This window comes from Diabrotica virgifera, chromosome 9, assembly GCF_917563875.1.
Source record: "Diabrotica virgifera virgifera chromosome 9, PGI_DIABVI_V3a".
NCBI lineage: Eukaryota > Metazoa > Arthropoda > Insecta > Coleoptera > Chrysomelidae > Diabrotica > Diabrotica virgifera.
The window spans coordinates 28,049,559-28,076,672 of record NC_065451.1 but is presented as its reverse complement, the minus strand read 5'-3'; the positions used below and the strand labels follow the sequence as shown (position 1 = coordinate 28,076,672).

At 33.4% G+C, this 27,114-nt stretch overlaps 1 protein-coding gene across 4 annotated transcripts in view; it reads right to left on the bottom strand.

The window, feature by feature from the left end:
* Nucleotides 1–3,819: 3,819 nt before the first annotated feature.
* Nucleotides 3,820–27,114, bottom strand: part of LOC114328038 (calcium-binding mitochondrial carrier protein SCaMC-2) — a 223,969-nt gene continuing 200,674 nt past the window's right edge. For 3 of the 4 annotated variants that reach the window (XM_028276780.2, XM_028276781.2, XM_028276782.2), the window contains 5 exons: nucleotides 13,992–14,150; nucleotides 13,559–13,755; nucleotides 10,555–10,739; nucleotides 9,211–9,399; nucleotides 3,820–6,898 (listed from right to left, as the gene is read on the bottom strand). In XM_028276780.2, the coding sequence (XP_028132581.1) occupies nucleotides 6,708–6,898; nucleotides 9,211–9,399; nucleotides 10,555–10,739; nucleotides 13,559–13,755; nucleotides 13,992–14,150 (921 nt within the window). In that variant the 3' untranslated portion in view covers nucleotides 3,820–6,707. Of the gene's footprint in view, nucleotides 6,899–9,210; nucleotides 9,400–10,554; nucleotides 10,740–13,558; nucleotides 13,756–13,991; nucleotides 14,151–21,018; nucleotides 21,172–27,114 lie in introns of those variants that run through there. The other variant, XM_028276783.2, reaches the window with a different exon arrangement.

Here is a 27,114-nt window from a genome sequence, read left to right as displayed (position 1 = left end):
GAGCTTAAACTCGTACTTATTTATACAAAACAATTGTTATTGTTTAAACAATTAATAAACAATTAGCGGCCAAATCTGCGAGTAGAACTTTTTACTTTAACAAGTATAAACTAAAAAAATTAGAAAAATATAAGCTTGTTTGAATTTTTCCGAAACAATGCATGTTTTCGTTTTAATTGACCTCCCCTACTACTGAGAAATACGATTCTCGATATGATTACCGGTACTCAAATACAAAAGTGATCATAGTAATCAAAGTAACAAATACTGTAAATGGTTACTTTATACAAAAGTAACGATTTGTAAGGAATACTCGAAAGTAACTATAATCAACATCACTATTATCTGTGTCGTGTGTCGACCTATATAGTTCAGCATTGTAGTGATTTCACTGATTTCAGTTTGACCACTTTTAGGGCAGTCAATGAGGGTATGTGGCTCCGAATTCCATCCTACTATATCGATTTACGTGATATTTTCACAGTAAGTAGGGAATAGCCCAAGAAACAAAGTCTACCCTATGCCGATGTGTGCTTTTGTCTTGGGGGCGGTTCCCACTCCTTCTCAGCGGTGGAAAATTTTTTGCTTAAATAACTACGGAAGTTGCTAGAGAACCTAATACTAAGCAAAAACTGTTCTATAATTTTTTTTTTCGAAAACTCAATACTTTTTGAGTTATTCCTGGTTGAAAATTTTTCCATTTTCATTGAAACAACATCTTTTCAAACGGTTTTTTGCGAATACCTTAAAAACTATGTATCCAAGTAAAAAAACTATAAAAAACATTTTTGTAGCTTATAAAATAACAAAGAGATTCTTTCCTTTATGAATCTTCTAGTTATAACACAAAAAGAGATATGGTAAGTGAAAAAACTTGTTTTCTTGGTGCATGCTTAAATCAGTGTATTTAACTTGAAATAACAGAAACGGTCAATTTTAGGTGTATAATGCTACCAATAACTTTTGTTGTGCTTGAAAAGACCTTTAAAATAAGCAATATTAAATGTCCATTACACTCAAACTATGCGAGATAAACTGTAAACAATTTGATGACTAACGTATTTTAAGAAAAAAATGAGAAATATATTTAACCCCTCATCCACAAGAATTTAAATGCATTGTTTTCCTTCTACAATAAATTTTACTATAGTGTTCTTTTTATGTTCAAAAAGTTGGGCGGATTTAAAATGAGTGGTTTTTGAAAAAAATAAGATCAAATTATTGAGCGCATTTTTAAATTTTTTTAAAAATCTTCATATTTCTCCATGTAACTCGAAAATGATAAGAGATGCCAAAAAAAAGAGATGCCATACAAAAATGTAGGTTTCTTCTAGATAAACATTTTGATTTTATTTTTTATAACAGTATCTCTTATCATTTTCAAGTTACATGGAGAAAAAGGAAGATTTTTAAGAAAATTTAAATATGCGCTCTATAATTTGATCTTATTTTTTCAAAACCCATTCATTTTAAACCAGCTCAACTTTTTGAACATTAAAATAACACTGTAGTAAAATGTATTGCAGAAGGAAAACGATGCAATTTAAATTCTTGTGGATGGGGGGTTAAATATACTTCTCAATTTTTTTCTTAAAATTCGTTAGTTATCAATTTTTTGCAGCATATCTCGCTTAGTTTGAATGTAATCGACATTTAATATTGCTTATTTGAAAGGACTTTTCAAGCACAATAAAAGGTATTGGTAGCATTATACACCTAAAATCGACCGTTTCTGTTATTTCAAGTTGAATACACTGATTTGAGCATGCACCAAAAAAACAAACTCTTTTTACCTACCATATCTCTTTTTGTGTTATAACTAGAAGATTGAAGAAGGAACGAATCTCTTTGTTTTTTATGAGCTACAAAAATGTTTTATATTGTTATATTTCTATTTGATCTGAAAATTAAATTTTGATAATTATAAACAAAATTCAATTTAATATAAAATATTTTCAATTTTCTCAACCACGGGCATATAAATTTAGAACAACCTGTATACAACAAATTGTTATATTTAATTTTAAGAAGTGATTAGAATAAGCATACGAAACTCGGGACAATGCGCTTAGAATAAACAAAGTGAATGCCGCGTACCATTATCGTTGTTCGCGGAAGGTTCGATCATTAGCCGATGCTAAATAAGACTCAGTTGAAAAAGATAATAGGTCATTATCGTTGTTCGCGGAAGGTTCGATCATTAGCCTATGCTAAATAAGACTCAGTTGAAATAGAGAATAGGTCATTAAAATTTGTAAATAGTAGAAAGTAATTTTAGAATGGGAATTAACTATTTCTTTTTTGGAAATCCATTAAGCATATTTAGAAAGATTAAAAATTGGTTTTGAGGAATACTGCGAATGAGAGTTGGTGGTGGAAATTTGATTTGTGAATCTGGAAGGGATATTTAGAAAGTAGGTGAATGACTGAAAATAGAGATGAGAATGTTTTGAGCTGTCGAGAAGTGAAGTCCAGTAGTAGACGGTAGTGTACGGGGAGTGAGAAAGCCGGTGTAGTTCCGTGAGTGTGGAGTATCTATCGTGGAACGAGAGGTAGGCCAGGTTGAGAGTAAAAGAACCTCCTTGAGCCAAGAGTGTCCCGGTAGCTGATTGCAGTTTCGAAAAAGGTAGAAACACGGCATCACGACAGAAGCAGGAACGGGAGCTATACGAGCTAATCTTCAAAGGAGAACATTACTGAAAGCCAGGACGAGGTTTTGATCGCAGCCAAGGATAGCAGGAAATGGGTCTTGTGTGAAGACATTCTCATTTCACCAGAAAAATGTCAGTCTCATTTGTTTGGACATGAATGTATGGGTTTTTCGTATTAAATACCACATTTAAAATTGAAGAACATAATCAATAATATCAGAAAAGCTTCATCAAACTTAAATAGAATTGTTGCGAATAAATCATAATAGTTAAATGTTAATAGAAACTTTCAATTGGAAACCAAAAGGAAATAAGATTCCCATGTGTAAATGTTATGTTTAAGAATAATAAGATATAGCAAATATTAAGCAGTGATTGCCATTTAAATAAAATAAACAATATTTTGATTATAATTGTAACCCATATGTGTGTATTATTTTACTTTTTTCTTTCCTATCCCGATTAGGAACCATTGAGAAATACTTAGAAGCCACGTAAGTAAGTAATTAATTTTATAAAAAGCCCTGAGATTGAAAACATATTGATATGTGATCTGGTAAATTAATTAGATTATTATTAATACATTGATTAAATTAAATGACATATAAGAATATTATCTCATATCAATAATCAAGATCACATCAATATATATATATATATATATATATATATATATATATATATATATATATATATATTTTTAGTTAGATGCATAGTTTTTAAGGCATTCGCAAAAAACCGTTTGAAAAGGTATTATATTTCAATGAAAATGGCCAATTTTCAACCACAAATAACTCAAAAAGTATCGAGTTTTCGAAAAAAAATTATAGAACAGTTTTTGCTTAGAATTAGGGTCTCTAGCAATTTCCGTAGTTGTTTAAAAAATTTCCACTCCCGAGAAGGGGTGGGACCCGCCCCCCAGACAAAAGCACACATCGGCATAGGGTAGACTTTGAATAAAGAGATATTTTCAGGCTATTCCTAAAATTTCATTAAAATCCATGCAGTAGGATAGAATTCGGAGGTAATATCCTGTTCTTGCTCTCATTGACTGGCGTATTTATCTGCAATTGGCAGCTCATTATAAATGTAAATCTTTACTAATCTACAATCAAATAAAGTATAGTCTCGTCGCCTTTTTTCCAAAAAAAAAAATAAAACAAATCTGTAATGAATAACATTTTATTTTTCAATTTTTTTGTACAAATACATTCTACAGTATAATACCATAATTTCACTTTATTAAAATATTAAGTACATCACATTTCCCTTGTTTTCTCTCTGGAATTTTATATAATATATTCATAAATATAACTTTCTCGTGTAATACATTCAAAGATTAAAACTGGAGCAAAAATCCACAAAAAGGTAGATTGAAAACAGCGACATCAAAAACGGTTGAGAATTATTTCAAAAACTACAAGAATCCTTAACGAAGCGGCATTTTCAAGGTGTTGGGATCGAACATTTGAGAATGAATTTATTAAACATTTTTCTTTTACTAAAAACAAGCTGATGTATTCGACACAAAAACGTCACGTCCATGGAAATAGTAGGCACGAAGAGGTAAAGTCAACCGCGCATGGAACACTGATACACCGATCATGCGCAATGAGCCACCGTATCGGTGGATCGTCACATGGGAAGGTGTCAAAACCATCCATGCGCGTCTAGCTCAAAACATTTTTGTGTCAAATACACGAGTATGTAGGGTTTTCTGAAGTGTACATTTTTTTTCATAAAAACTAGAGAGACTCAATTAACGAGACAAAAAAAATTAAGAAACCTTTTTAAATTAATATTCCTGTTATTTGACGTTTCATTCTGGGAGTCCAAATGACCAACGGGAAAACTTGAAATGTAGCTGCTATTTTAAACGATTTCTTCTATTTTAATTATTTTCAAATTTTTAAGTTGCCTAAGCAGTTAAAGCACAGTTGATACCATGGTTGATACAATTAGGTTTTAAAGCAATCAGAATATTTTAAAATAAATATGAATATCAAATAGTGTGCAGAAGTCGAATTATTCATCAAATATTAAACCGTTTTAACATACTTAATTATTGAACCAAGGAAACAACTTACTATCTGCAATTTATTTTTTGGCAGAATTTGAAGCTGTCGAGTTACAATTTACCAAATATACTTTCTTCTTAGAATTTGGCAACACTGTGCGAGTGAACATGAAAACTATTTCGCTGCAAATATGTCAAATGGTTAACATATTACGCATTCGGCGCCCAACGTGGGGCAGTAAACTCAATTATTTGGGGTTTTCTGTACAAAAAGTATGTTATGAGACATAAATGGTACATATTTTTACTGGAAATAAATTGGTTGCCTTAGGTAATACCTAAATAAGCTTGTTGTAAGAGAGATAGTAAATTGTTTCACAATTGATTTTAAAATCAAAATTTTCTCTCTCTCTCTCTCTTAACAGCATTGTAAACCACGCCCTCTCCGCATGTTCAGTAGCGACTATAATATGGATCTTGGACTAAAATAGGTAAGCATTATAATCATAGTAAGATTATAATCTTGGTCACAAAATGGTGGACGATTTTATGTTTCATCGTATGAGTATGATGACACATGACATGTGTATGTGTGTAGCAGAGGTTCATTTATGCTTGGGAAATGATATATCTCGAAAGCATATGTCTCACAGCCTTATACAAATAATATTTGCCCATAATTTTTTAAATACATAAATTTTGGCACGATAATCCATATTAGCAACAACTATGATCTCATGTAGTCGAATGATTTCATAAAAAGGTGTACTTATCCTTGTTGTCTCCGTTTTAGTTCTTAAACTAAGATTTAACAAAAACATACTCTTCAGACTACACCCTTACAATATAACAACAATTATAAAAAAAATAACGGCTATACAGCCATCGTAGTTAAAGCCTATATCTATTTAATATATTAAAAAAATAAATAAATTAAACTAGATGACGGAAACCGTCAAAAAAATAAATAAGTTCAACAAAAATATTCCAAACACATTTTTTGAAAAAAAGATAGGGCATTTTTGCCGTGAAAAAGGAATTGCCAAGAAATCAAGGAACCACACTGTAACTATTTCGATGGTACCTATTATTAGCCACTCCCCCTTTCAAGATGGCGAGGCTGACATCATTTGTCAATTGTCTGATGTCATATCATGTCTGTTTTTACGTCATCGTTCTGTGGTTTTCTGTTCTGTCGTGTGATGTCTATACTGTGTACCTGTACTGTATCATTTGTCATGTTATTCATTCTGTAGCCGTTCTACGCTCGTGTCACCTACGCCATCTATGTTATTATTTGGTACTTGTACTGAGCCTCTGCTCTTTCAAGTCTTTTTTTCAAATATTCTTCCTTAATGTACCTTTTCATTCGTTTTTACGTTTTTAGGATTCTTCCATTGGTTCTTTAATTTCTTGGGCCAATGTTTGTTGGATTGGTATCTAAAGTTCTTTCAGTTTTCCTATATTATTCCCTCTTCTATGTCGATAACGCTTAAATATACTAAACTACGTTTCTTAAACACTTAGATAATTTCACGTAGTTACTAACGTACAAAGGTACACATCAATTGTAGATATATTTTAGAAAATAACTTCGATGTGACTGTGCATGCAAATGAAAATTATGTATTCTTACGATACTGGCACGTAGAATCGAAGAAGATGAGTGGAATGTGTCACTGGTAAGTATAGACAAATGTCTAAGGTGGTAAAGTAATCAGATCAGTTTGGACCGTTATAGCAGTCGAAATTTTGATGTTTGTAATTCCATGAAATAAAAGTACTAGTTGATGTAACGTATGTATTAATAAATATCGTGAAAATACATTAAATGCGTTAAAAAATCTTTTGGAAAATGTCGATTCTATAAAAGGTAAGTCTAAAAAGGTGTTTGGAATGATTTTCGTCTAACAACTTAAGTGTCCACCGACAGAGAATCGCATTTCTATTCGGCAGGTCTTCTGGACTCCGCCCCACCAGCTTGTGAGGCGTAGCCGCGTGAAAATAAAAAAATTCCTTGCTACGTCGCCTAAGCGCCATCACGTCATGTTGACGCCCAATAGTCGACTGGAGTATTCGTACACCACGTAGCTGATACTGACGGCCGGCATGACTTTGATGAAGTTCGGTGTGATTCCCCGGTACAGTCCGCATACGCCTTCGCGCTCCAGTATCGTCCGGAAGACGCCGGTCATCGTCGCTCCCGCTGGATCTGAAGACGGATGGTTAACTGCAACAAAAATATCATTTGTTAGAAAGGTGCAAAATTAAAAGTTGCAAAAGTTGATGCATTTAAATAGAGGTTAAGTTGGCACATAGCGATTAAAATATACAGAGAAAAATATGTACGTAGGTAGATACACAATATAGGCTCCTTACGCGGTCTGGAGAAATTAATCAATTTGACGTCAATTACATGTAAAGAGTAGAAGCTGTAGTAGTAGCTGTAGTATAAGAGTAGAAGTCACAATTGCAGTAGATCTGAGGAAATATTTATTGACGTATTATTTAACTGTAAGCTGATTTATTTCTCTTTTAACAATTGAAGAGTGGTAACTAGAGAGGGCCAAAGTGCCATTTTTTTTCAAAATTGAGTTCTTCTTACGGTGCCTATCTGTTCCGTATATTGAAAGTTGCATAAACAATTGAAGTATAATGCAGCGTAAATAATTGAAGAGTGGCAATTACAGAGGGCCAAAGATCGTGACGAACGCTGATCTTGCTTTTCCTAAAGTGCCAGCATTAAAATTCAGAGTTTTAGGAGCTTCTTATAGATGTCAGTGATTATATGTACGGCACCATTTTATTTAAAAAGGCCGTAAGTCCAACGGTTCGGATCTGCTTCTGCACAACTCAACTACAGCTTAATTACCATAAGGACGAGAGGCCTAGAGCGTTGTTAAAACAAGATACCATCGACTCTCAAGATGCTTAAAAGCACTAAGTGTTTTTGTTATATATGAATCTAAAGCAGGTCATGTTTGTTCCATCATTAACCCATAGCAATATGATCTCTCACATTTATCTTGCTATACTTAGGCGTTCATGTAGGTGATATAAATGAGGCATATAATGTGGCAAGAGAGAGTAGCTTTACATGGATGAAACGAAAATGCCTCATGTCTTTTCCAGCTTGTTAATCGGGATCTAGCTCTTGAGAAGCATTTGGTAATATGGTGTGATAAGTCCATTGGGCAGACTAAAAATAGGATTTTACTACTCACATTGATGTTTTCGGTAGGTAACGGCATTTTTCATACTATTGAGCAAAAGTTTCTTGTATGATCACAGCAGTATGTCCTGTGACTGAGACTTTGCATTGATCGAAAAACGAAAGGTGGTAACTAAAACTTATATGCCTTCAGACCTCCATGCAGTAGTTAAGTCCGCAATATATTTTTCACCTTTTAATACTGGTAACATAACAAGGTATCGATTTTGAGACATAAAATGAGCAGCAGATGACCACATTAACATTACAAGTTAAATATCCGCAAAGCTACATCCATAAAAATCGAAGCAGCGAATCCTTCACTTGTTAGAATAAAAACTTCGTTTTCTGAACTTCAAGAACCGGTACTTACAGGTCTTAAAGAAAGAGAAGACTTTAACTCAACTTAAACAAACTGATATAGTCAAATTGATACCATAGAGGGTTAGAAAATAAAAAGACGTCATTTCGAAGCATGATTCGTAAAAATGATGTAAAAATAACATTTTAGAACTCTTTAGCGTTCCTAAAAATTTAATATGACAAACATTGAATGTATGTATTTTCTATCATCCTGAGGTTACATAGGAATTTATACATTGTCTGCAGCTTTTATACATTGGTCCTTCTAGCCGGATTCCAAGGTATCTATTTTTCTGCCAAAGGACGTCAAATTATAATAAAGTTAGTTGTTCTCCATGTTAACTGGGATTTTTAGTTGATAATTATCTACCTAAATTAACAATCATCTTATCTTATAGCAATGAATGTCCTTGTTGTCTATAAATTCTCAATGTAGATCTATAGCAAATATTATTTTTTACAGTGAGGTGCGCTAAATGGCGCATTTTGAAGCTGAACATTCGTTCTGTGGAGTTTCTGCCGGTGATAGTTACTGCCAAGGATTAATTAGTACCATCTGCTACTAAGGGCCGGTTGTTCGAACGCTAATGAAAAATGATCATTATCAAATATTTAATTACTGTCACAACTGTCAATGTGAACTTTGATTGGGTTGCTGAAAACATAATTATTGATTACAATTATGAAATAGTTAATCAATTATGTTAATAATTATTATGTTAATTGATTAACTAATCTCATAATTATAATCAATTATGTTTTCAGCAACCCAACCAAAGTTGACATTGACAGTTGTGACAGTAATTAAATATTTGATAGTGATCATTGTTGATTAGCGTTCGAACAACCGGCCCTTAGATAGTCTTGCGACCGCGACAATTGTTACAAAAATGTATAAGCAATGTTGCTAAGATGTAGTGTTTTCGTGTTTTAGTGAACAAATGTAATGAAAAATGGTAAATATTTACCTTGTGCTTGCAATCTCGTTCTAACCAACGCCAAAGGATAGGAACACATTTGACCCAAGGTGCTGCTAGCGCTACCGCACGCAAGAAGCATCCAAAAACTGGGCTGTTCGTTACTCGAATGCGTCATGAAATACTTCTTTTTTAATGTCTCATATACGGCGAGGTCGATACCAGCATATGGAATAATACCTAAAACAAATTTTGATTAGTTGAATTGAATTTGGGATTTTGAAAAAATACCGAGTTAAATTGGGAAGAAGACAAAGTACCTCCTTCTCCTTCTTTTTTAGTGAGTCTTTCTTCTCCATATATAGACGAGAATTTCTTATTTAAATCTTTGTAGTGCTTGATAATATCACTTGTTTTGATCGTTTCCGCGATCTTACAAAATGTAGCTTACATACGTTTGCGCTCGCTTCTAAATTCTTCTTCTTTTCTAGTTTCATATTTTGTCTTCTACATGCTTCTATAGGAAAGTTTTTTTGTAGCCTGGGGTAGACTTAGTGCTACACTTTGCTGTGTTTGCCTTTGAATACTGGTGATATACTCAATTCATTGTTATTTTAAAAATTACTGATAGTTAAATATAATTATTAACAACTTTACTGTAGTCAATAACCTTACATGTATATATTTGTATTTTGTATTCTCCCTACTAATAATTCTAGCATAAGTTTTTGTTTGCTATAACAGGAATAGTTTGTTAGGAAAACATATCTTTTCCTTGTGGTGCTGTCTACATTAGTGGAGGTTGGAGATTACACTGACAAATATGTCTCTGTCCAATGCGGCTCGAAACAAAGATGTTGAATCAAGGCCGGTCCAGTCTCCGATATAATTAAGCCATGAAATCTGGCGCCTACCGGGACCCCGTCTTCCTTCAATCTTTCCCTGGATGATCAGTTGCACGAGGCGGTACTTTTCGTTTCTCATTATGTGCCTACTTAGCTAACTTTTCTATCTTTCGATGATCTTTAGAAACTTCCTGTCTCCTCAGGACATTTTCGTTGGTGGTGTGGGTTGCCTAAGGTATTTTCGAGATCTTCCTATAAAACCATTGTTAAAAGGCTTCTAACTTGTTCAACGTTATGTTTAGCATACATAGCAATGCAGAAAACAACATCTAAGCCTGATACTGTTATAAAATAAGCTTTTCACTTTAAAGCATTGTCGGGCTACCTCTATTCTCGCTCTTACTTCTTGTTTATAATCAAATTGATTGTTGAACCAGCAGCCAAGATATTTGTATTTGTCAACGTTTTCAAGCAGTCGGTGGTTCACATATATTGGAAGTGGTAAATTTTTGTTCTTTAATATTTTCATAACTTACACATATACACTCACCTAATATATTTGGAATGTAGCCCCTATAAAAGCTCCTAGATCCTTCGGTTATGTAAATCTTGTAAGCTGCGTCCGCTATGCTCTTATACTGGCCAGTTTTTCTTAATGCTAGTCTAGTTTTGAGTACTTCTAGTGGATAAATGGCCGTCTGACTAATACCACCGGCTAGAGCGCCAGCACAAAATCTGAAACAACAAATATTGTTAATTAACGATAAATCAAATGTAGGATAGAGAAAGCAAGATCTGCATTTCAAAAAATGGCTAAGCTATTCACATGTCATGATTTATTAATACCCATAAAAATCAGGTTACTACGATGTTATATCTTTCTTATACTGTTGTACGCAGTTGAATCGTGGACTCTCACCGACGCCACCTGCAAGAAAATTGAGGCTTTCGAAATGTGGCATTATCGTCGATTCCTGGAGATACCTTATACCGATCACGTTACTAATCAGGGTGTTTTATTAGGAATACCAAAAGGAAAAGAGCTTCTGGCATGCTTGAGTTATGTTTATATGGGATTAGCCAGACTTGGGTTGTAATGACAATTAAAATCTCAAACACACAACGAAAAAACAAACAAATAGTACATTCTTTCACGGTTTTTGCTCTAAATTTTAAAGAACCACTTGGATTGACACGAAATTTGGCATACGCATAGCTTACATGTCAAAAAAAAAGTGATATTGTGCCGATGTGTGCTTTTGCCCTGGGGGTGACTTTGGGACCTGGGTGAAAAAATATATGTCCAAAATAAGTCCGAAAATGGATAAACTGACTAATTTTAAGTAACTTTTGTTCTATAGAGCTTTTTCTCCAAGTCAACACTTTTCGAGTTATTTGCGAGTGAATATGTTCATTTTTCAACGAAATAATCACATTTTTAGACGGCTTTTAGACAATAACTCAAAAAATAAGTATTTTGTCGAAAAAAACGTTCTTAGCAAAAATATAACCTGTAAAAAAGTAAAAAAATGGACACGCGTTATGTCTCTGGACCTCGTAGAACCAGAGTTAGAGCCAATGAAAAATAGATTCATATTCACCAAATTTCAAATAGAATCCAAAAAATTAAGCATTTTTTGGGGACAACCCAATAACTTTTTTAAAGTGTTTAAAAAAGCTTTATTTCTATTTTTATAACAAGTTTCTAGCATTCAATTTAAGCAAGTTACGCTCAAAATAAAGTTGGTCCCTTTTTTTTGGAAAAAAAAAATCGGGAAGACCACCCTCTAATTAGCAACTTAAATGAAATTAATCGTTACCGCTCCACAAATTATTTTACTTATGTTGTGTTTATGTGATCTGTAAGTTTTATCGATTCAAAGTGCTTATTTTTGAAAAAAATTGGTTTTAAAGTAAAATTTTTAAAAATTTTAATTTTGAAAATATGGTTTTTTTCAAAATAACTTAAAAATTGTTAGAGATACCAAAAATCTAGAAAAACAAAAAAAGTCAGCATTGTTTTTTTGAATATCATGTATTTTTTTATTTTTCTGTTAGACAAAAATTGATTAAGATTTGGAGTTTCTAAATTTGCATACATTCGTGATCAGTGACTCGTTCAACCCCTTTTAACTACAGTCCTTTCAAAAATAAGGACTTTAAGCCGATGAAACTTACAGATCATATAAACAATACATACACGAGTCAAGAAACTTGAAGTCGTAACGATTAAGTTCATTTGAGATACTAATTAGGGGGTGATTTTCCCGATTTTTTTACCAAAAAAAAGGACTAACTTTATTTTGAGCGTAACTTGTTTACTTTTGATGCTAAAAATTTTTTTTATAAAACAAAAATAAAGCTTTTTTTAAACACTTTAAATAAGTTGTAATGAGTTTTCCCCGAAATGTGCTTCATATTTGGTTATTTCACGTTAAAGTATTCCATTTTCAATTTGACAAATATAAACCTATTTTTCATTAGCTATAACTCTGCTTCTACTAGGTATAGAGACGTGATATATACACCATTTTTTAAAAAATTTTACAGGCTATATTTCTGCTAAGAATGTTTTTCGACAAAAGACTTACTATTTGAGTTATTTGCGAAAAACCGTCTAAAAGCGTGGTTATTTTGTTGAAAAAATGAGCTTATTCACTGGCAAATAACTCAAAAAGTATTGACTTAGTGAAAAAACTCTATAGAACAACAGTTACTCAAAATTATTTAGTTTATCCATTTCCGGACTTACTTTGGACGAATATTTTTTCACCCCCAAGAGGGGGTGAAAACCACACCCAAGGCAAAAGCACATGTCAAATTTCATGTCAATCCAAGCGGTTCTTTAAAATTTAGAGGTTTTGCAATATTTTACCGTTAAAGAACGTACTAAAACTGATGAGGAATGAGTCAAGGAAGGTATGTACATATAATATAGGGATAGCACTGTCTTAAGGGGGGGTATGCTTTGAAATCAACATTTCAAGCACATTTTTGTGAATTTTTGAAAGTATGGTAAAATTATAAAAAAACATATTAGGTACAATTCAATCAATTTAAAAAAAAATTCAAGGCAGAATTTTGGAAAATAGGTCAACGGTGGCAAATTTTTACACACACCTAAAAAGGATTTTGCGGTCAGAAAATCAGAACTCGTCACTGGATCATGTGAAACAAAAAATTCGAAAATATTTTATTAGCTTATTTAACGCTGTAGAGTTTTTAGTTTTAACGATCTTTGAGCTTTTCGTATCACTCAGAAGTCAAAATAACGATTTTTTTTTTTGTAAAAAAATGGTAAAAATCAACATGTTTATTATTGTTAAACAAAAAATAAGCTTAACACAAAAAATATCTCGACAGCGTTACCTCACGAAATGTCTACAGAAAATGTATGCAACAATGCGTTTAAAGTTTTGACATAAACTTTTAATTTCAATTTCTTTTTTGTCTGTCAAATCATAAAGTGTTGCACACCGGAATGTTTCTGAATGGTGGAGTAATTTACACAGGAGAAGAGGACAGCTTTAAACCCACTTTAAACAAAAACTTACCTTTCATAAATGCTCAACGCATGCTGAGAATCGCCTTTGATCAGTCTTTTCACCTGCTCGTACGCCGCAAACTTGATAGCAGATTCCGGGGCAATCTTCAACACGTTGATTCCGTTTCCTCTCCATAAACCTTTAATGCCGCCTTCTTTCAGCATGTTGTTAAAACAAACAGCTATTTTTTCTCTGCTGGGATTTACCTAAAAAGATAATAATGTAAAGAGAATTTGCAGAAAAAAAAAGGACATCAGGACAATGCACCGTGTCCATATTAACATATTGATAATTGTCGGAGCATCCACCGTATTCACCCGATTTGGCCCCTAGCGACTTTCCATCTGTATTAATCTATATCAACATGATAGTCGCAAAGAGAAAGGAGAAAATATAAACAATATAATATATTGTCACAAAATAAGATTCTAATGGATCTTACCTGCAGAAATACTTTTAGTCTATCTAAGGGCGCCGTACAAGTTCTAGATACCGCTCCAGCGACTCCACCAGCAGCTAAATGCCTCCACCACATACCGGTTTGCATTTCCTTCTGAGTGAAGTCATCAGGAACGTTCATATCCTCCCCGATGTCCAGGTACTGTAAAGAAAAAGATAAAATCAAATTTCATGACGTACATAGCTAATTTTTGTGTTTTAAGTTTTAATTTTGAATCTAATTCTAGCATTTGTTGCAATTTTGACTGCGCCAATTCAGGCTCATTCAACAAGTCTTTTAAAATCTCCATAGATAGAGGAATGAGACAAGGATGTATTCTGTCCCCGGTGTTATATAGCATATTCTAAACAAGCTTAGATACGCCGACGACGCAGTAGTTTTTGCAGATAGCTCAGATGGTTTACAAAGAATAATGTCGCGCATATCAGATATAAGTTGAGAGCATGGACTCGATCTCAATACAAAAAAAAATTAAAGTACATGATAGTCAGTAAGCGCGCACCATTAAATACATGGCTTTTGGTTAGTCAATAACCGTGATGTGGAACGTGGCAACTCACTAAGAGAACAGAGTAAAAACTTCTTGTTCTGTAAATGAATTTTTGGCGCAGATCAGCAGGTATATCCAGAATGATGCACGTAGCAAGTGAAAGAATAAGATAAAGCATGGACAGAACAACCACCATTATAGAATATAGCACAAACAGCTCATTTGGTACGGGCATGACAGAGAATGACAGACCATCCCTACTGAAGTTAGTATTGGATTGGCAGCCACCTGAGCGAAAAAAATGAAGACAGAAAAGAATATGGCTTGATGCAGTCCAAAGCCAATGCCAGAGAAAGATGTATGACCATGGGACTAGACCAATAGACGTGAATGGAGACTGGCAACCGGAAGATGCAGGACGCTTTAAACCGGAGATATATGGAAATAATTAGTTCACCACCTTCAAAACTCTTTAGATCATACCAACAGTTAGACTAAAGCAAATAGAATCAAGTCAATGAATCCTGAAGTTTTTTGGGGTCAGAAACACTATCTCTAAAGGTGCTCAGAACCACAGAGGTAGACTCTTTTGCCACGTGAATGTTGAGTTTGAGGCACTCCAGTTACTTGATAACAAAAACCGGATCAGACGACTGAAGAGAATAAACCATAGAGTTAGCGCTATGAAATGATATTAACGCATGTCAATCTTAGTATCAATAGCCTGAGTGGATAGAGAATGGATAAAGAGACATAAAGAGGATTTGTATTTTTATACCAACTGTATTGCAGAAGCGCAAGCTTAATGGAAGTTTTTCGAGGAGGTCTATGTTCGGTAGTGGACGACTATGGGCTGATGATGAAATAATAATAAGCAAAAAAGAATAAACCTACCGGGATTACCCTTTGTATGATATTATAGCAGAACATCACGATTCGCAGGTCTGGTTAAACAGTACTACACGTAAATAAATAAAAATGTTCATGTAGATCGAGTGCATTTTTTTAATTGCCAGTGAGTCAGGTCGTACTGTGAGGATTAATCATAACATAAATATTTTAGCTTCCTCTGACAACTATTATATTTTATTAGTTCTCAAGTAGTTATATTAACAGGCCAATAAAACAATTCGTATAAAATATCGGAGATTTTATTATAATGTGCGTTAATCTATTGTTTTAATTCTTTCGGTTTGGGCGTTAATCTTGATTGCTATCAATAACATTGTTGTACATAAAATATAGCCCAATATAACCATAAATTTTAATAAAAAAAACACTGTTTTAGTTGCGTAAGTCTACTGTTTTCTGTAATATTGTTTCGTAAAATCGTCCTGGACGTCATAGACCACAAAAATATGCGTTGACGTAGATATTGTTGTATGGGATCAAACAGTTATGTATTTATTGCAATTTGCGCAATAAATCATAAAAATAAAAATGTTGCCAGAAATTATTTACTACATAAATATTATCTAAAACATAAATTCTAACAAATGGGTAATTGTTTTAATAAAAATTGGCACAATCAGACCACCCAAAATATCAGCAGGATGAATTTGAAATTAGGATTAGAGGAAACGAAAAAGGTGATAGGCCAGTAAAGAAAAAAAAAACAAAATTTCTGAAAGAATCTTAAACACGTTTTTGCTGGGTTGTAAAAGGTATATGAAGGATAGTTGATGACAAATCTATGAAAACTTACAGCTAATTTTTTTTTTTAAATCATCATCAGCAATCATAAAGTAAAAAAATCATTTTTGACTATAAAACGTTTCTTATTAGTTCAATTGTCGGAGATTTGACCTCTAAAAAGATGCAAAAAAATATCACACTCAAGCTTTTCCCTAAAACCCCCGTTGTAGAGGGAACAGGAACAGAAAACATCCATTTACCAAGAATCTGTACGCAGTAGAAAAAATGTTTCAAACAAAATATGTAGCTGATATAATTTTAAACAAAAATGTTTATTAGCACTTTTTCCGTAGAACGAACCGTTCTCTCAGAAACAACGCTTGAAGCGGCCGGCGATTTTGTATATTAGTTCGACATTTTTTTGAACGCAATTTTTGCATTTGAAGTCAGTTTCTATAAAGCTGTTAAATAAGTAAACGATTTTTGCCAATTTTTAAGATTCTCATGAGATCGAAAACAGCTTTTTGATATTTTCCTGTTGAACTTAATATATTTGTTTATCATTTACTTTTCGTACAGAATATATTTTGAATTTTGGATATATTAAACCACAACTAATAATTCTGATAAAATAGTTTCGCGTTGCCTTATCTTGGCAAACGATACCCCACACATTTTTGGCTCTGTATTTTTTTGGCAAGGATTTACGCTACAAAATTTCAAAAAATATAGGTAGGTATATATTTTTGCGAAATATAAATATTTACTTTTTATATAATAATAAATAGACGGGCGATGTTTAGATCTATTTTGGGATCTCTAAAAATTATGAATTATCTCTGACCTATGTTTTTATTTCCAAGGATAGTGAGCACGTCCTTCAATCGTACTCTGTCGAATGCCTGTTTCAGATCTACAAAGCATGTGAAGATGGGCTTGTCGAATTCTATTGATATCTCAACTAATTGTCGCATGATGAAAATAGTGTCTATTGTAGATCTGTTTGGGCGGAAACCCTATTGTTCTTCCGATACATCGACTTTCTTGTATGTTTTTTGGGATGGCATTTTTGTCAATAGTTTTGACGTAGAATTGAGTAGTGTAATTCCTAGGTAGTTCGTAGGATCCGTCTTTACGCCTTTCTTGTAGATGGGTATTGTTATACTTTCTCTCCATTCCTCTGGTACTGTCATGTTGTTTACAATTTCTTGAAATAATTTTTTATAACTTAGTGATGTCATTAATCAAGACAAGAAAAAGTAGAGGACCCAATACTGCAGTGGAAAATTTGTTTCAAACTTAGGTATTACATAAATTTAATTTTGGTGCTTTATTTTTGGAGAGTAGTGTATGTAAAATATGTACGATTTTTTGCTAACACTCTCAAACGCATTCTATTTGCTATTTGGCAATCAATTAAGTCTTGTAAAGAAGGTCGAATGGCACAACGTTTATTGTGTAATAGGAGCATTAAATTCACAATCCGTTCACCAGTAATTATTCCTACAACAGAGTTGATAGGAAAATCTACAAGGTCATCGTATAATGATATATACTCGAGAGATCAATTGCAATGCATGCAACTGCATGGGAATGTATCGTTCGTTTAAAGCCAATTGAGATAGATAAAGAAGAAATCTGTACAAAAGATCGATACTTTTTATTATTACGAGGGGTGTCTTTTTAGTTTTGTATATTATAGCCATACATATAAAAATATATATAGACTTAATAGTTATTTATGATTTAAGTGTTAAAAGTACACGTTTAAGGCACGCATGTGAAAGTTTGCAGAATGAGCAAAGCGAGTTCTGCAATTCACATGAGTGCCTTAAAAATGTGACGCATATCATACAATATTTTTTCTACAAACGTAATTGCAGGACAATATCTACAAAAACTTTTACTTGAACTTGATCCATTTTTATATTTTTTGACATTACATCAAAATTGCCTATACGGTCAATACGAACTGCAGTGCCATAAAAGTTTTAAAGCACCAGTGCCTTAAAGTAGCATTTTTAACGCTCGTATGGAGTGCTAAAAATTGCATTTTTAACACGGTTGTAGAAAAAGTACTTTTTAGTTAACCGTGTTAAAAATGCAATTTTTAGCACTCCATAGGAACGTTAAAAATGCTACTTTAAAGCACTAGTGCTTTAAAAATTTTAAGGCACTGCAGTTAAAAGTGAATTGTCAAATTGTGAAACGTCAAAATATTTATATTTCATTTATTAACATTAATATTAATAGTACAACTTGCGCAATTTGAAAAAAGGTGGTTTAAAAGGTTAAAATTTAATTTAAACTGTATTATTGCATTTTTGACACGTTTGTAGAAAAAACTATTAAAATTTGTTAGAATATACAACAGTAAAAGTAAGATGTTATTCTATAGTTGTTATGAGTTAGGTATTGACAGTATAGGCAGTTTTGATGTAATGTCAAGAAAAATATAAAAATGGAATGTCAGTCAAGTTCAAGTAAAAGTTTTTGTAGATATTGACGATATTGTCCTGTAATTGAGAATGAATAAATTATAATTGTTGATATATAAGACGTTTGTAGAAAAAATATGGTATGATATACGTGTTAAAAAATACATTTTTAAGGTACTCATGTGAATAGGGCTTTTCATCGATTGTCATTTGTTTCGAGCTTCTGTCATATGTTGTATAATCTGTGTATAATATTAATATACACGGATTATACGACATTTGACAGATGCTCGAAACAAATGACTGTGAATGAAAAGCCCTATTGCAGAATTCGCTTCGCTCATTCTGAAAACTTTCACATGCGTGCCTTAAACGTGTACTTTTAACACTTATATCATAAATAACTATTATTGCTTTCCAAAATATGCCCCATCAAGATCGATAAACTTTTGCATACGCTAAAACCAATTAAAACAGTTATTCTGCATTAATCAGAAGTAACCGATCTTCTAAAGCAATTGCTGCCAAGATTAGAAATTGGTCAAGTTGTCTGTTAGTCTGTCATACATTAATTCACTTCATAGTAATATTGAGTTTACAATAGAAACAGAACAGAATAATTCCATAAACTTTCTAGATGTAACGATTACCAGACTACACAACAAACATGAGTTCTCCGTATACCATAAACCTACCCATACTGACACAACCATACACAATTCATCATCCCACAATACACAACACAAATTAGCAGCCTACCATAGAATGATACATAGACTGACAGAAATTCCCATGACAAAAAATAACTTCGAGATAGAACTAAACATCATTAAACAAATAGCAGTAAACAATGGCTATAACGAACAAACAGTTAACAAAATTTTAAACCAAAAACTCCATAAGAAAGCCCTGACATTAGTGTATCCACCACCACAGAAAGAACCCAGTACCTTCTGCTCTCTAACATATACTGGCAAGATAACAACAAAAATAGCCAGATACATAAAAAAGAAAGGAATAACACCAGCTTTCAGAACTAACAACAACTTAACTAATATATTAAGAACAATAAAAGCCGAAAGAGAAAGCAACTACAGAGTGGTGTGTACAAACTAACTTGTGGTGACTGTCCGAAAACTTACATCGGTCAAACTGGCAGAAGCTTTGACAAACGGATAGCAGAACACAAAAGGGCTTTCAACAATAAAAAAACAGACACTTCTACATACGCACTTCACCTTCTAGATCATAATCATTCTTTTAATGAACAGTTTCAAATTCTGCATATTCAAAATAAAGGCCTTAAGCTATCTTTATTAGAATCTATGGAAATTAATAAATTGAAAAATACAGATATAATTCTGAATGACCAACTCGAGACAAACAGCTCCCCACTCCTCAACCTCTTCAGTTAAAGACTTTAAATAGGCAAACCATTGTAAACTAAATCACTTGAGAAAGGCACTCTGCCGAAACAACTGTAGTCACTTAGTTGTAATAAATTTTGTGGAAGTATAGAAAACAAACGTTTTCAGTGTTTTATTGTTAGATAAAAATGAACTTCCATCAAGTAACGTCGAATTCATCAATTATGGAAAAAAGTAAAGTGCTCATTATTTCGTCTTTATACAATATAAATCTACCCTTGGCACGAATAGTCGATATTGAAATCAAACAAATGTCGCGTTTGGTACTTTTATAGTGACATATTTGGAACGACACGAATAGACACGTGTTGGCATTTTTGGCACGACAAATTGTGGAACATTTTATACAAATTTAGACTTAGTTTGACGATAAAATATCTGTGCGTGAATTATTATACTTTCTTATATTTTGTAGATTTTGAAAAGGCATTTGACAAGGTTTAACATAAAAATAACAGAACAATCGAGATATCAAAATACAGAGAGGAGTCTGCCTGGGTTGCGTGTTGTCCACACTACCCTTCAATATCTACAGTGAAGCAGCATTTAAATAAAGCGGAAATAATATTAACTATCAAAAGACGAAAATTTGAGTAGGTACAGAGGACATGTGATGCGAAGGCAAAAATACTTATTACAACTTATTTTGTAGATAAAATTCGATGAAAGCGAAATGTGGGAAGACGAAGAATATTCTGATTTAATAACTTGAGAAAATGGTTGGAATGCAGTAGGGCACAACTATTTCGAGCGGCAGTCAACAAGGTCCGCATAACCATGATGATTTCCAACCTTCGATAGAAGATGGAAAACTTTAAGATGAAGCGTCCGTTAAAAATGATTTCATAGCGCTGTAACTTCAGGAGATAGTCACAAATGTATGAAGAATAAAGGGCAATGGTAGGAAGAAAAACATCTGAATACGATTACGACAACTAAAACCAACTTATCAAATATACCAACGAGAAAAATCTCAAAATAGTCTTTTAATGTCTCTTATGCATTTCATATAAAATTACCTGTATCAGCCAAAAACCTCCCCCAAACACATATTTGTCTTTGGGAGAGTATTTAAGTATGAAAATCACAGCCATTTTGAGGAAACTATTAAAACTACCACACCGGCACTCACTATATTTATTTTTCACGGAAGATCATCACTCATCACATTTTCTCTACACTGATACTGATGCAATTCAAATTAATTAGAAATCTCTCTTTCCAAAGTCTGTTAGATAATCTTTCGAAAAATAAAAGAACCTTGGAATCTGTTATCTTTGTTACGTTTATCATGACGTCTCGCCTATTTTTTTTTTTTGTTAAAAAGTCAAATAAAATTATAATTCGATTGTAACATTACAATAAAATTTCTGTCCAGATTAAATTCTGTTATATAAATTTTCTTGGTTTTACTTTCCATCAATTTTATTAGAAAAGGAGCAGGCAGGACTAACGAACTATTACAGTACAAAATAACACATAAAAACAGAGTCAAACAAATAATAAAAACACGAGTTGATCTCACAAGTCTCCCTGACCAGAGGTAAACCTCGAAACACAGGAAAATGGTGGAACTTGAAATACAATCGTCCACTTTTATTTTAACATATTTAATCCACGTAAAGAGTGCAAAGATGGTGTTTTGCAAGGGTAAACATAACAATTCAGTAATTTTTTTATGGTTTTCATGAAATACTTTTTAAATAATTTGCATTTCATCTGTTCTGGCATTCTGAACACCATTGATGACAATTTTGGGTGATTTGATGAAGAAACATCTAAAAATTCAGACCATACTTCTACGCAAAAGGAAAATTTTCGTGTTTAGACAAAGACTTAACTAATATTTGGCGGTTATCACCAGCTGGAGATTATTTGCCACTCACTTGCTAGTTACATGATCTACTGACGTAATTCACTTTGTTGACAATGTCAACGGTCTAATTTAACCGAGAATAATTAGATCAATTTAAAAAAATTGGTCTGCAAAAGCTATTGTAAAATTCCATAGACCCAATTTGAGGGTCCGTCGTGAATCATCATTTAAGCATCTCACAATCGGAGATTAAGTGCATCTGGAAATCTCTGGTTGTAGTAGGATTGAATTAGTAGGTATAAATCATCGGTACATAAAATATGCATCCTGTAAACGTTTTTGATTATAAAAACATTAAAGGTAAAAAAGAAACAACAAAAAATGTAGACACAAGTCTTATAGCAATCGTATAGTGTTGATACTTAATAAAGTAGCTTTACTAAGGTTCTATCTTTAGTATTTGTCTTTTTCACGTGCATACTTTGTGAAGTATTATTTCAAAATTGAAATAATAAAAATAAGCTTAATTTAATAGATGTGCTTCTGAACAAATTGAATACATAAAGTACTTTTCTTATAAGATCTTTCTTCTCCAAGAAATATAAGAAGTATGAGAGGAGCTGGTTAGAGCTGTATGTGGAATGGTGCAAGAAGATAAAGAAATGAGAAAAACAAATTTAAAGAGGAAAAATCGATATGACATAGAAAAGCTAAGCGAAGTGGGAGTAAAAAGAAAGTACATACATCAATGAAATAAAGGACCATTATCCTAGAAAGACGAAGAAAAACTAGGATAGAGAAAGTGTGGTAAACTGAGAGCCGGCTACTATAGCAAATTATGCAATTATTAATCAAAAGAGACAAATGAAAGCAGGGAAGAATTGTTTTATACAGATTGCTTTAAAATAAGTAGTAGAGGAAAAGAAAAGATTAATAAAAAAAAGATGGGGCGCGTGATGAAAATGGGAAAAAAAATGTTGCCAAAGACGATCCTAAAACAGGACATAATCACGAAAAGAAGGAAACGGCAACCCAGAAAGTCAATTAAGAACAGTAAGACAAGAAGCCACCTCAATTATTAATTGTATTTTAGCCCTAGGCCTTCAATACCTGTTGAGCCTTGTAAATATACTTTTCTATTAAAGAAAAATGGTTTGATAACATTTTGTTAAATTTATCCCACACCCCCCAAATCTCAATAACCCAAACAACAATATTATGCTGATATTTCTGTACTCTTTCACGTGTCCCCTACATGTGGGGGCACGTGAAATGTAAACTTCTATCGCAAATGTTTGAAATGAAGAAAAAATGATTGGTCATGTACGATATACAAGCTAAGAAAATTCTATGGCAGTTATCTCAAGCTCATTGACCCAGCTGGTCTGATCTCTTGACCCTGTTTTTGTTAATTTGAAAATGATTCCCAAAATGCAAAATGCAGAAAAATGTGCCTTTATATTGAAAACGTGTCAGAAATTGCACAATTGCACAATTTTTTTTATCTAAGATGGCAATAACTTTGTTTTCGAAGTATGTAATAGAAAATTTCCAGACACAAACTTTTCCAGATAAGACGTGAATTGATTCCGATATTCCTTTACTGCTTATCTTTATTTACATGCGCTTCGTGGGTGATTTGATTACAAACAGATCTGGCAAAACGAAAAACATAATGCAGCGATGAAGTTCTAGCAAACCGTTTCTTCTTCTTCACGTGCCATATCAGAACCATCCAACATTGGCGTTTACCATTGCGAAGGCTTTTTGATCTCCTGCAGCATGGAATAATTGCACTGTATGTGATATCTGAGGCCATTTACGAATGTTTAATGGCATGAATATCTTTCGACGCCATTAAAAATTTGTATTGGAATCAAACTGCTATCGGAAAAATTAGAGATAATTCCGACGAAATCTCCATACAACGAGGAGTCAGACAAGGTTGCATTTTGTCCCCATCATTGTTCAATGTTTACCCGGACTAGTTATTTAAAAAGGCAATAATTGAGACAATGTGGTTGCCATATTGTCTCTAAGAATGTCGATGTGATATTTAATATTTGTAAGGGTTTTCAAGGAAAAATCTCGGAAAAAAGAAATGTAGGACGTAGTGCGAAATTTAAGGAAGTGGTACGGGTACAGTTCAATACAATTGTTCAGAGCTGCAGCCAACAAAGTTAACATTGCTGTGATGGTAGCCAACCTCCGATAGGAGACGGTACTGCAAGAAGAAGAAGGGTCTTCACCCTACCTCAGAGGCCTATCCCTGTATCAATTTAATTTTAATATGTTGTTTGTCAGCAATTACTCTTCTATGAGGTATTTATACCTATAAAACGAAGATCTGATGATGGCATTTGCTATGCCGAAAGTACTTAGCTGATTTTAATAAATACTTTTTACACACTATCAGTTTTTTAGAACATACACCTGTTGGCGTTTGACTTATATAGAAGTGTGTACGAGTCAGTGGCGGATCCAGCAGGATCAAGCGTTGTCAAGAGTGGGGGGGGGGGGGGCGATTGGCTAAATTTCTACGAAAAATAAATGAATAAATGGATGTTTTTATAATTTTTCATATATAACTTGGTTTGAGAGGGGGGGGGGCGATCGCCCCCATCGCCCTCAATATCTTTGTCATCTAGTCCTATATTTTTAGCATCTGCATTAATTTTGCATGCTGTACGTTATCCAATGCCTTCTAGAAGTCCACGAATCATGCAAACAATCTTTCCTTTGATAAAGACATTTTTGTAATGGGATATTTAGCGAAAAAAAATGATCGAGAATAACTCAAAAAGCTTGAACAAGTACGAGTAGATCATGGTGAATGCCAAGTCATATAACAAACTTTGACAATATGCAAGAAGAATATGGAGTGATTTACCACAATAAGTGAACCAAATAAGTTCTAAGTAAGAGCAGCAAACATTACACCACGAATGAAAGGCCTGCATGATAGATAACGAATCTACTCTTATTTTATATTTTATCAATATAATGCATATTTATAATATCTAAAGATATTAAAAAAAAAAATAGTTTGCTACTGAATATCAAATGTCATCTAAAATTAGCAATACTACCGATAACACCTAAGTAAATTAAAAAAAACACTCATTAATATAATTAATTAAACCAGCCAGGAGGTAATCGTGATTTTCGGGGAATTAATTAAAGTTTGGCAATACCGCTTTGTGACGTCAGCCAGCCTCGACCCGACTACCTACCTCGAGAGAAACCGAATCGAACCAAGGTTCTGTGACGTAGCTGTCTCCACGCGGAATTCCGTGAGTCAGATGTGCTCTGACGTAACAATCAGTAAAATTTCATTATTTCATACTTAATAAATTACTTAACTTGATGATGACCTCGATGGTGATTTCCAGTCCGATGGCGTCCATTTTCTTCTCGGGATGTCTATTTTGCGGATGAGGGATTTGAAACTATGGTATTTTTGCTTTAAAATGTATAAATACTTTTTTTCTTATAACCTAATGGACTGTGGTAAACCTACATAGAATTTTTATTAATTGATTGCTATCAACTATATTATGAGTAATGATTTTCATCAAATCTGATGAGACATGTAATCTAAGGTAGATGTATATAACTTTGACCTGGTCTTTGGAAACTGGTTTCAGGCAGAAGAGGTAAAATTTGCATTTACTAATCTGGTTTTTTGTTTAATTTGTGGACAGAAGAATGTCTCTAAGGCAAGCCGCACACCAAAGAAACATGAAACGAAAAACATGAAACATGAAACGAAAAACATGTTTCATGAAAAGAAAACACTGCTAAACAAATCTCAAAGTCCGCCTATCAATGAAACGAGTGTGATTCATGCTAATGACACATTTTTATTTTCGGAGAGTCTCATAAATGACCGGACGTATATTTGTTTAGCAGTGGTTTATTTCCATGAAACGTAATTTACGTTTCATGTTTCTTTGATGTGCGGCCTGGCTTAAAGAGCAGAAAATTCAAATAGAACCAAACAATCAAAATTATGCATCCCTTGCAGATGACGTAGCTGTATTATGAACTAGTGAGAATCCAGTAGATGCCTATTCTCATCTCTAAACCCACTCGCAGAATGGTACAATCAATGGAGAATTAAAATCAATGAAAGAAAGTCAATACAAGTAGTACAAAATTTACCACCCGCCGGGAAATCTGTCCCCCACTCACACTTAACAATACACACTTCCTCGTCTGCACAGAAATGAAATAAAAATAAAAATGTATACCATTTTTATTCAGTTGCAATGCGAAGGCAAAACAATCTTATTTCTCACTTAAAATACGGAGCGCAGTGCAGCATTCTGAATCGACGATTTTCGACTCTTATTGGAGTCTCATCGGAGAGACGTAGGCCTGCTGCTCCATACTCTGAGTGACCAACAACGAGAGTTTATCCCCCACACCGCAACTGACGTGAATGGATCAGATGACTAGCGTCATCTGGCAATTCAAAGGTAAGGTAAAGTTTTCAATTCTAATAGCGACATTAATAATATTGAAAAATATTACTAAAAGATTTTTAAATTGAAAACTTATTGGTCCATTTCCCTGGTGACACCTAAAAGGCTTCTACAATATGCAAGCCAAATGGATGCTGCAGTGAAGACAAAAGGGAAGGAATTCTACACTATGCAATTCACAACCCCCGTCTGCAGCTTGGTAAAGTTCCGACGGAACTCAGGGTCGCATTTACCAGTTTTCAATTTAAAAATCTTTTAGTAATATTGTTTTTAAATATTTTTCAATAATATTAATGTCGCTATTAGGATTGAAAACTTTACCATACCTTAGAAATGAAATACCTTGGATTGCATATCGACCAAAAGCTAACATGGAATAAACACATCCAAATAAAACTCAGGCAGTTGGATCTCAAGTCCAGACAAATGTACTGGCTCCTTGGTAGAACATCCAAATTGTCATTAAATAAAAAGTTACTCCTATACAAAAGCATGTTGAAACCAATTTGGATGTACGGTATCCATCTCTGGAATGAGCTAAATTAACGCACATGACAATACAGCGATTTCAATCGACAGTTCTTAGATCAATTGAAGGGCTCGGGGCAATAAGGAACCTAAGCCACATTTTTTGAAATTTGAAGATTTTAGTAAAACGGGCCCTGTAACAATAGTCTCAAGCCACCAGCGAAGTTTTACGGCTATTGGGCAATAAATGTGGCTACCAGGCTATAATGACCTTGTTGCCGACTTGCAAAATCATGGAAAATTTTTAAGCAAGAACGTCATAAGCCACAGTAAAATCAACATGG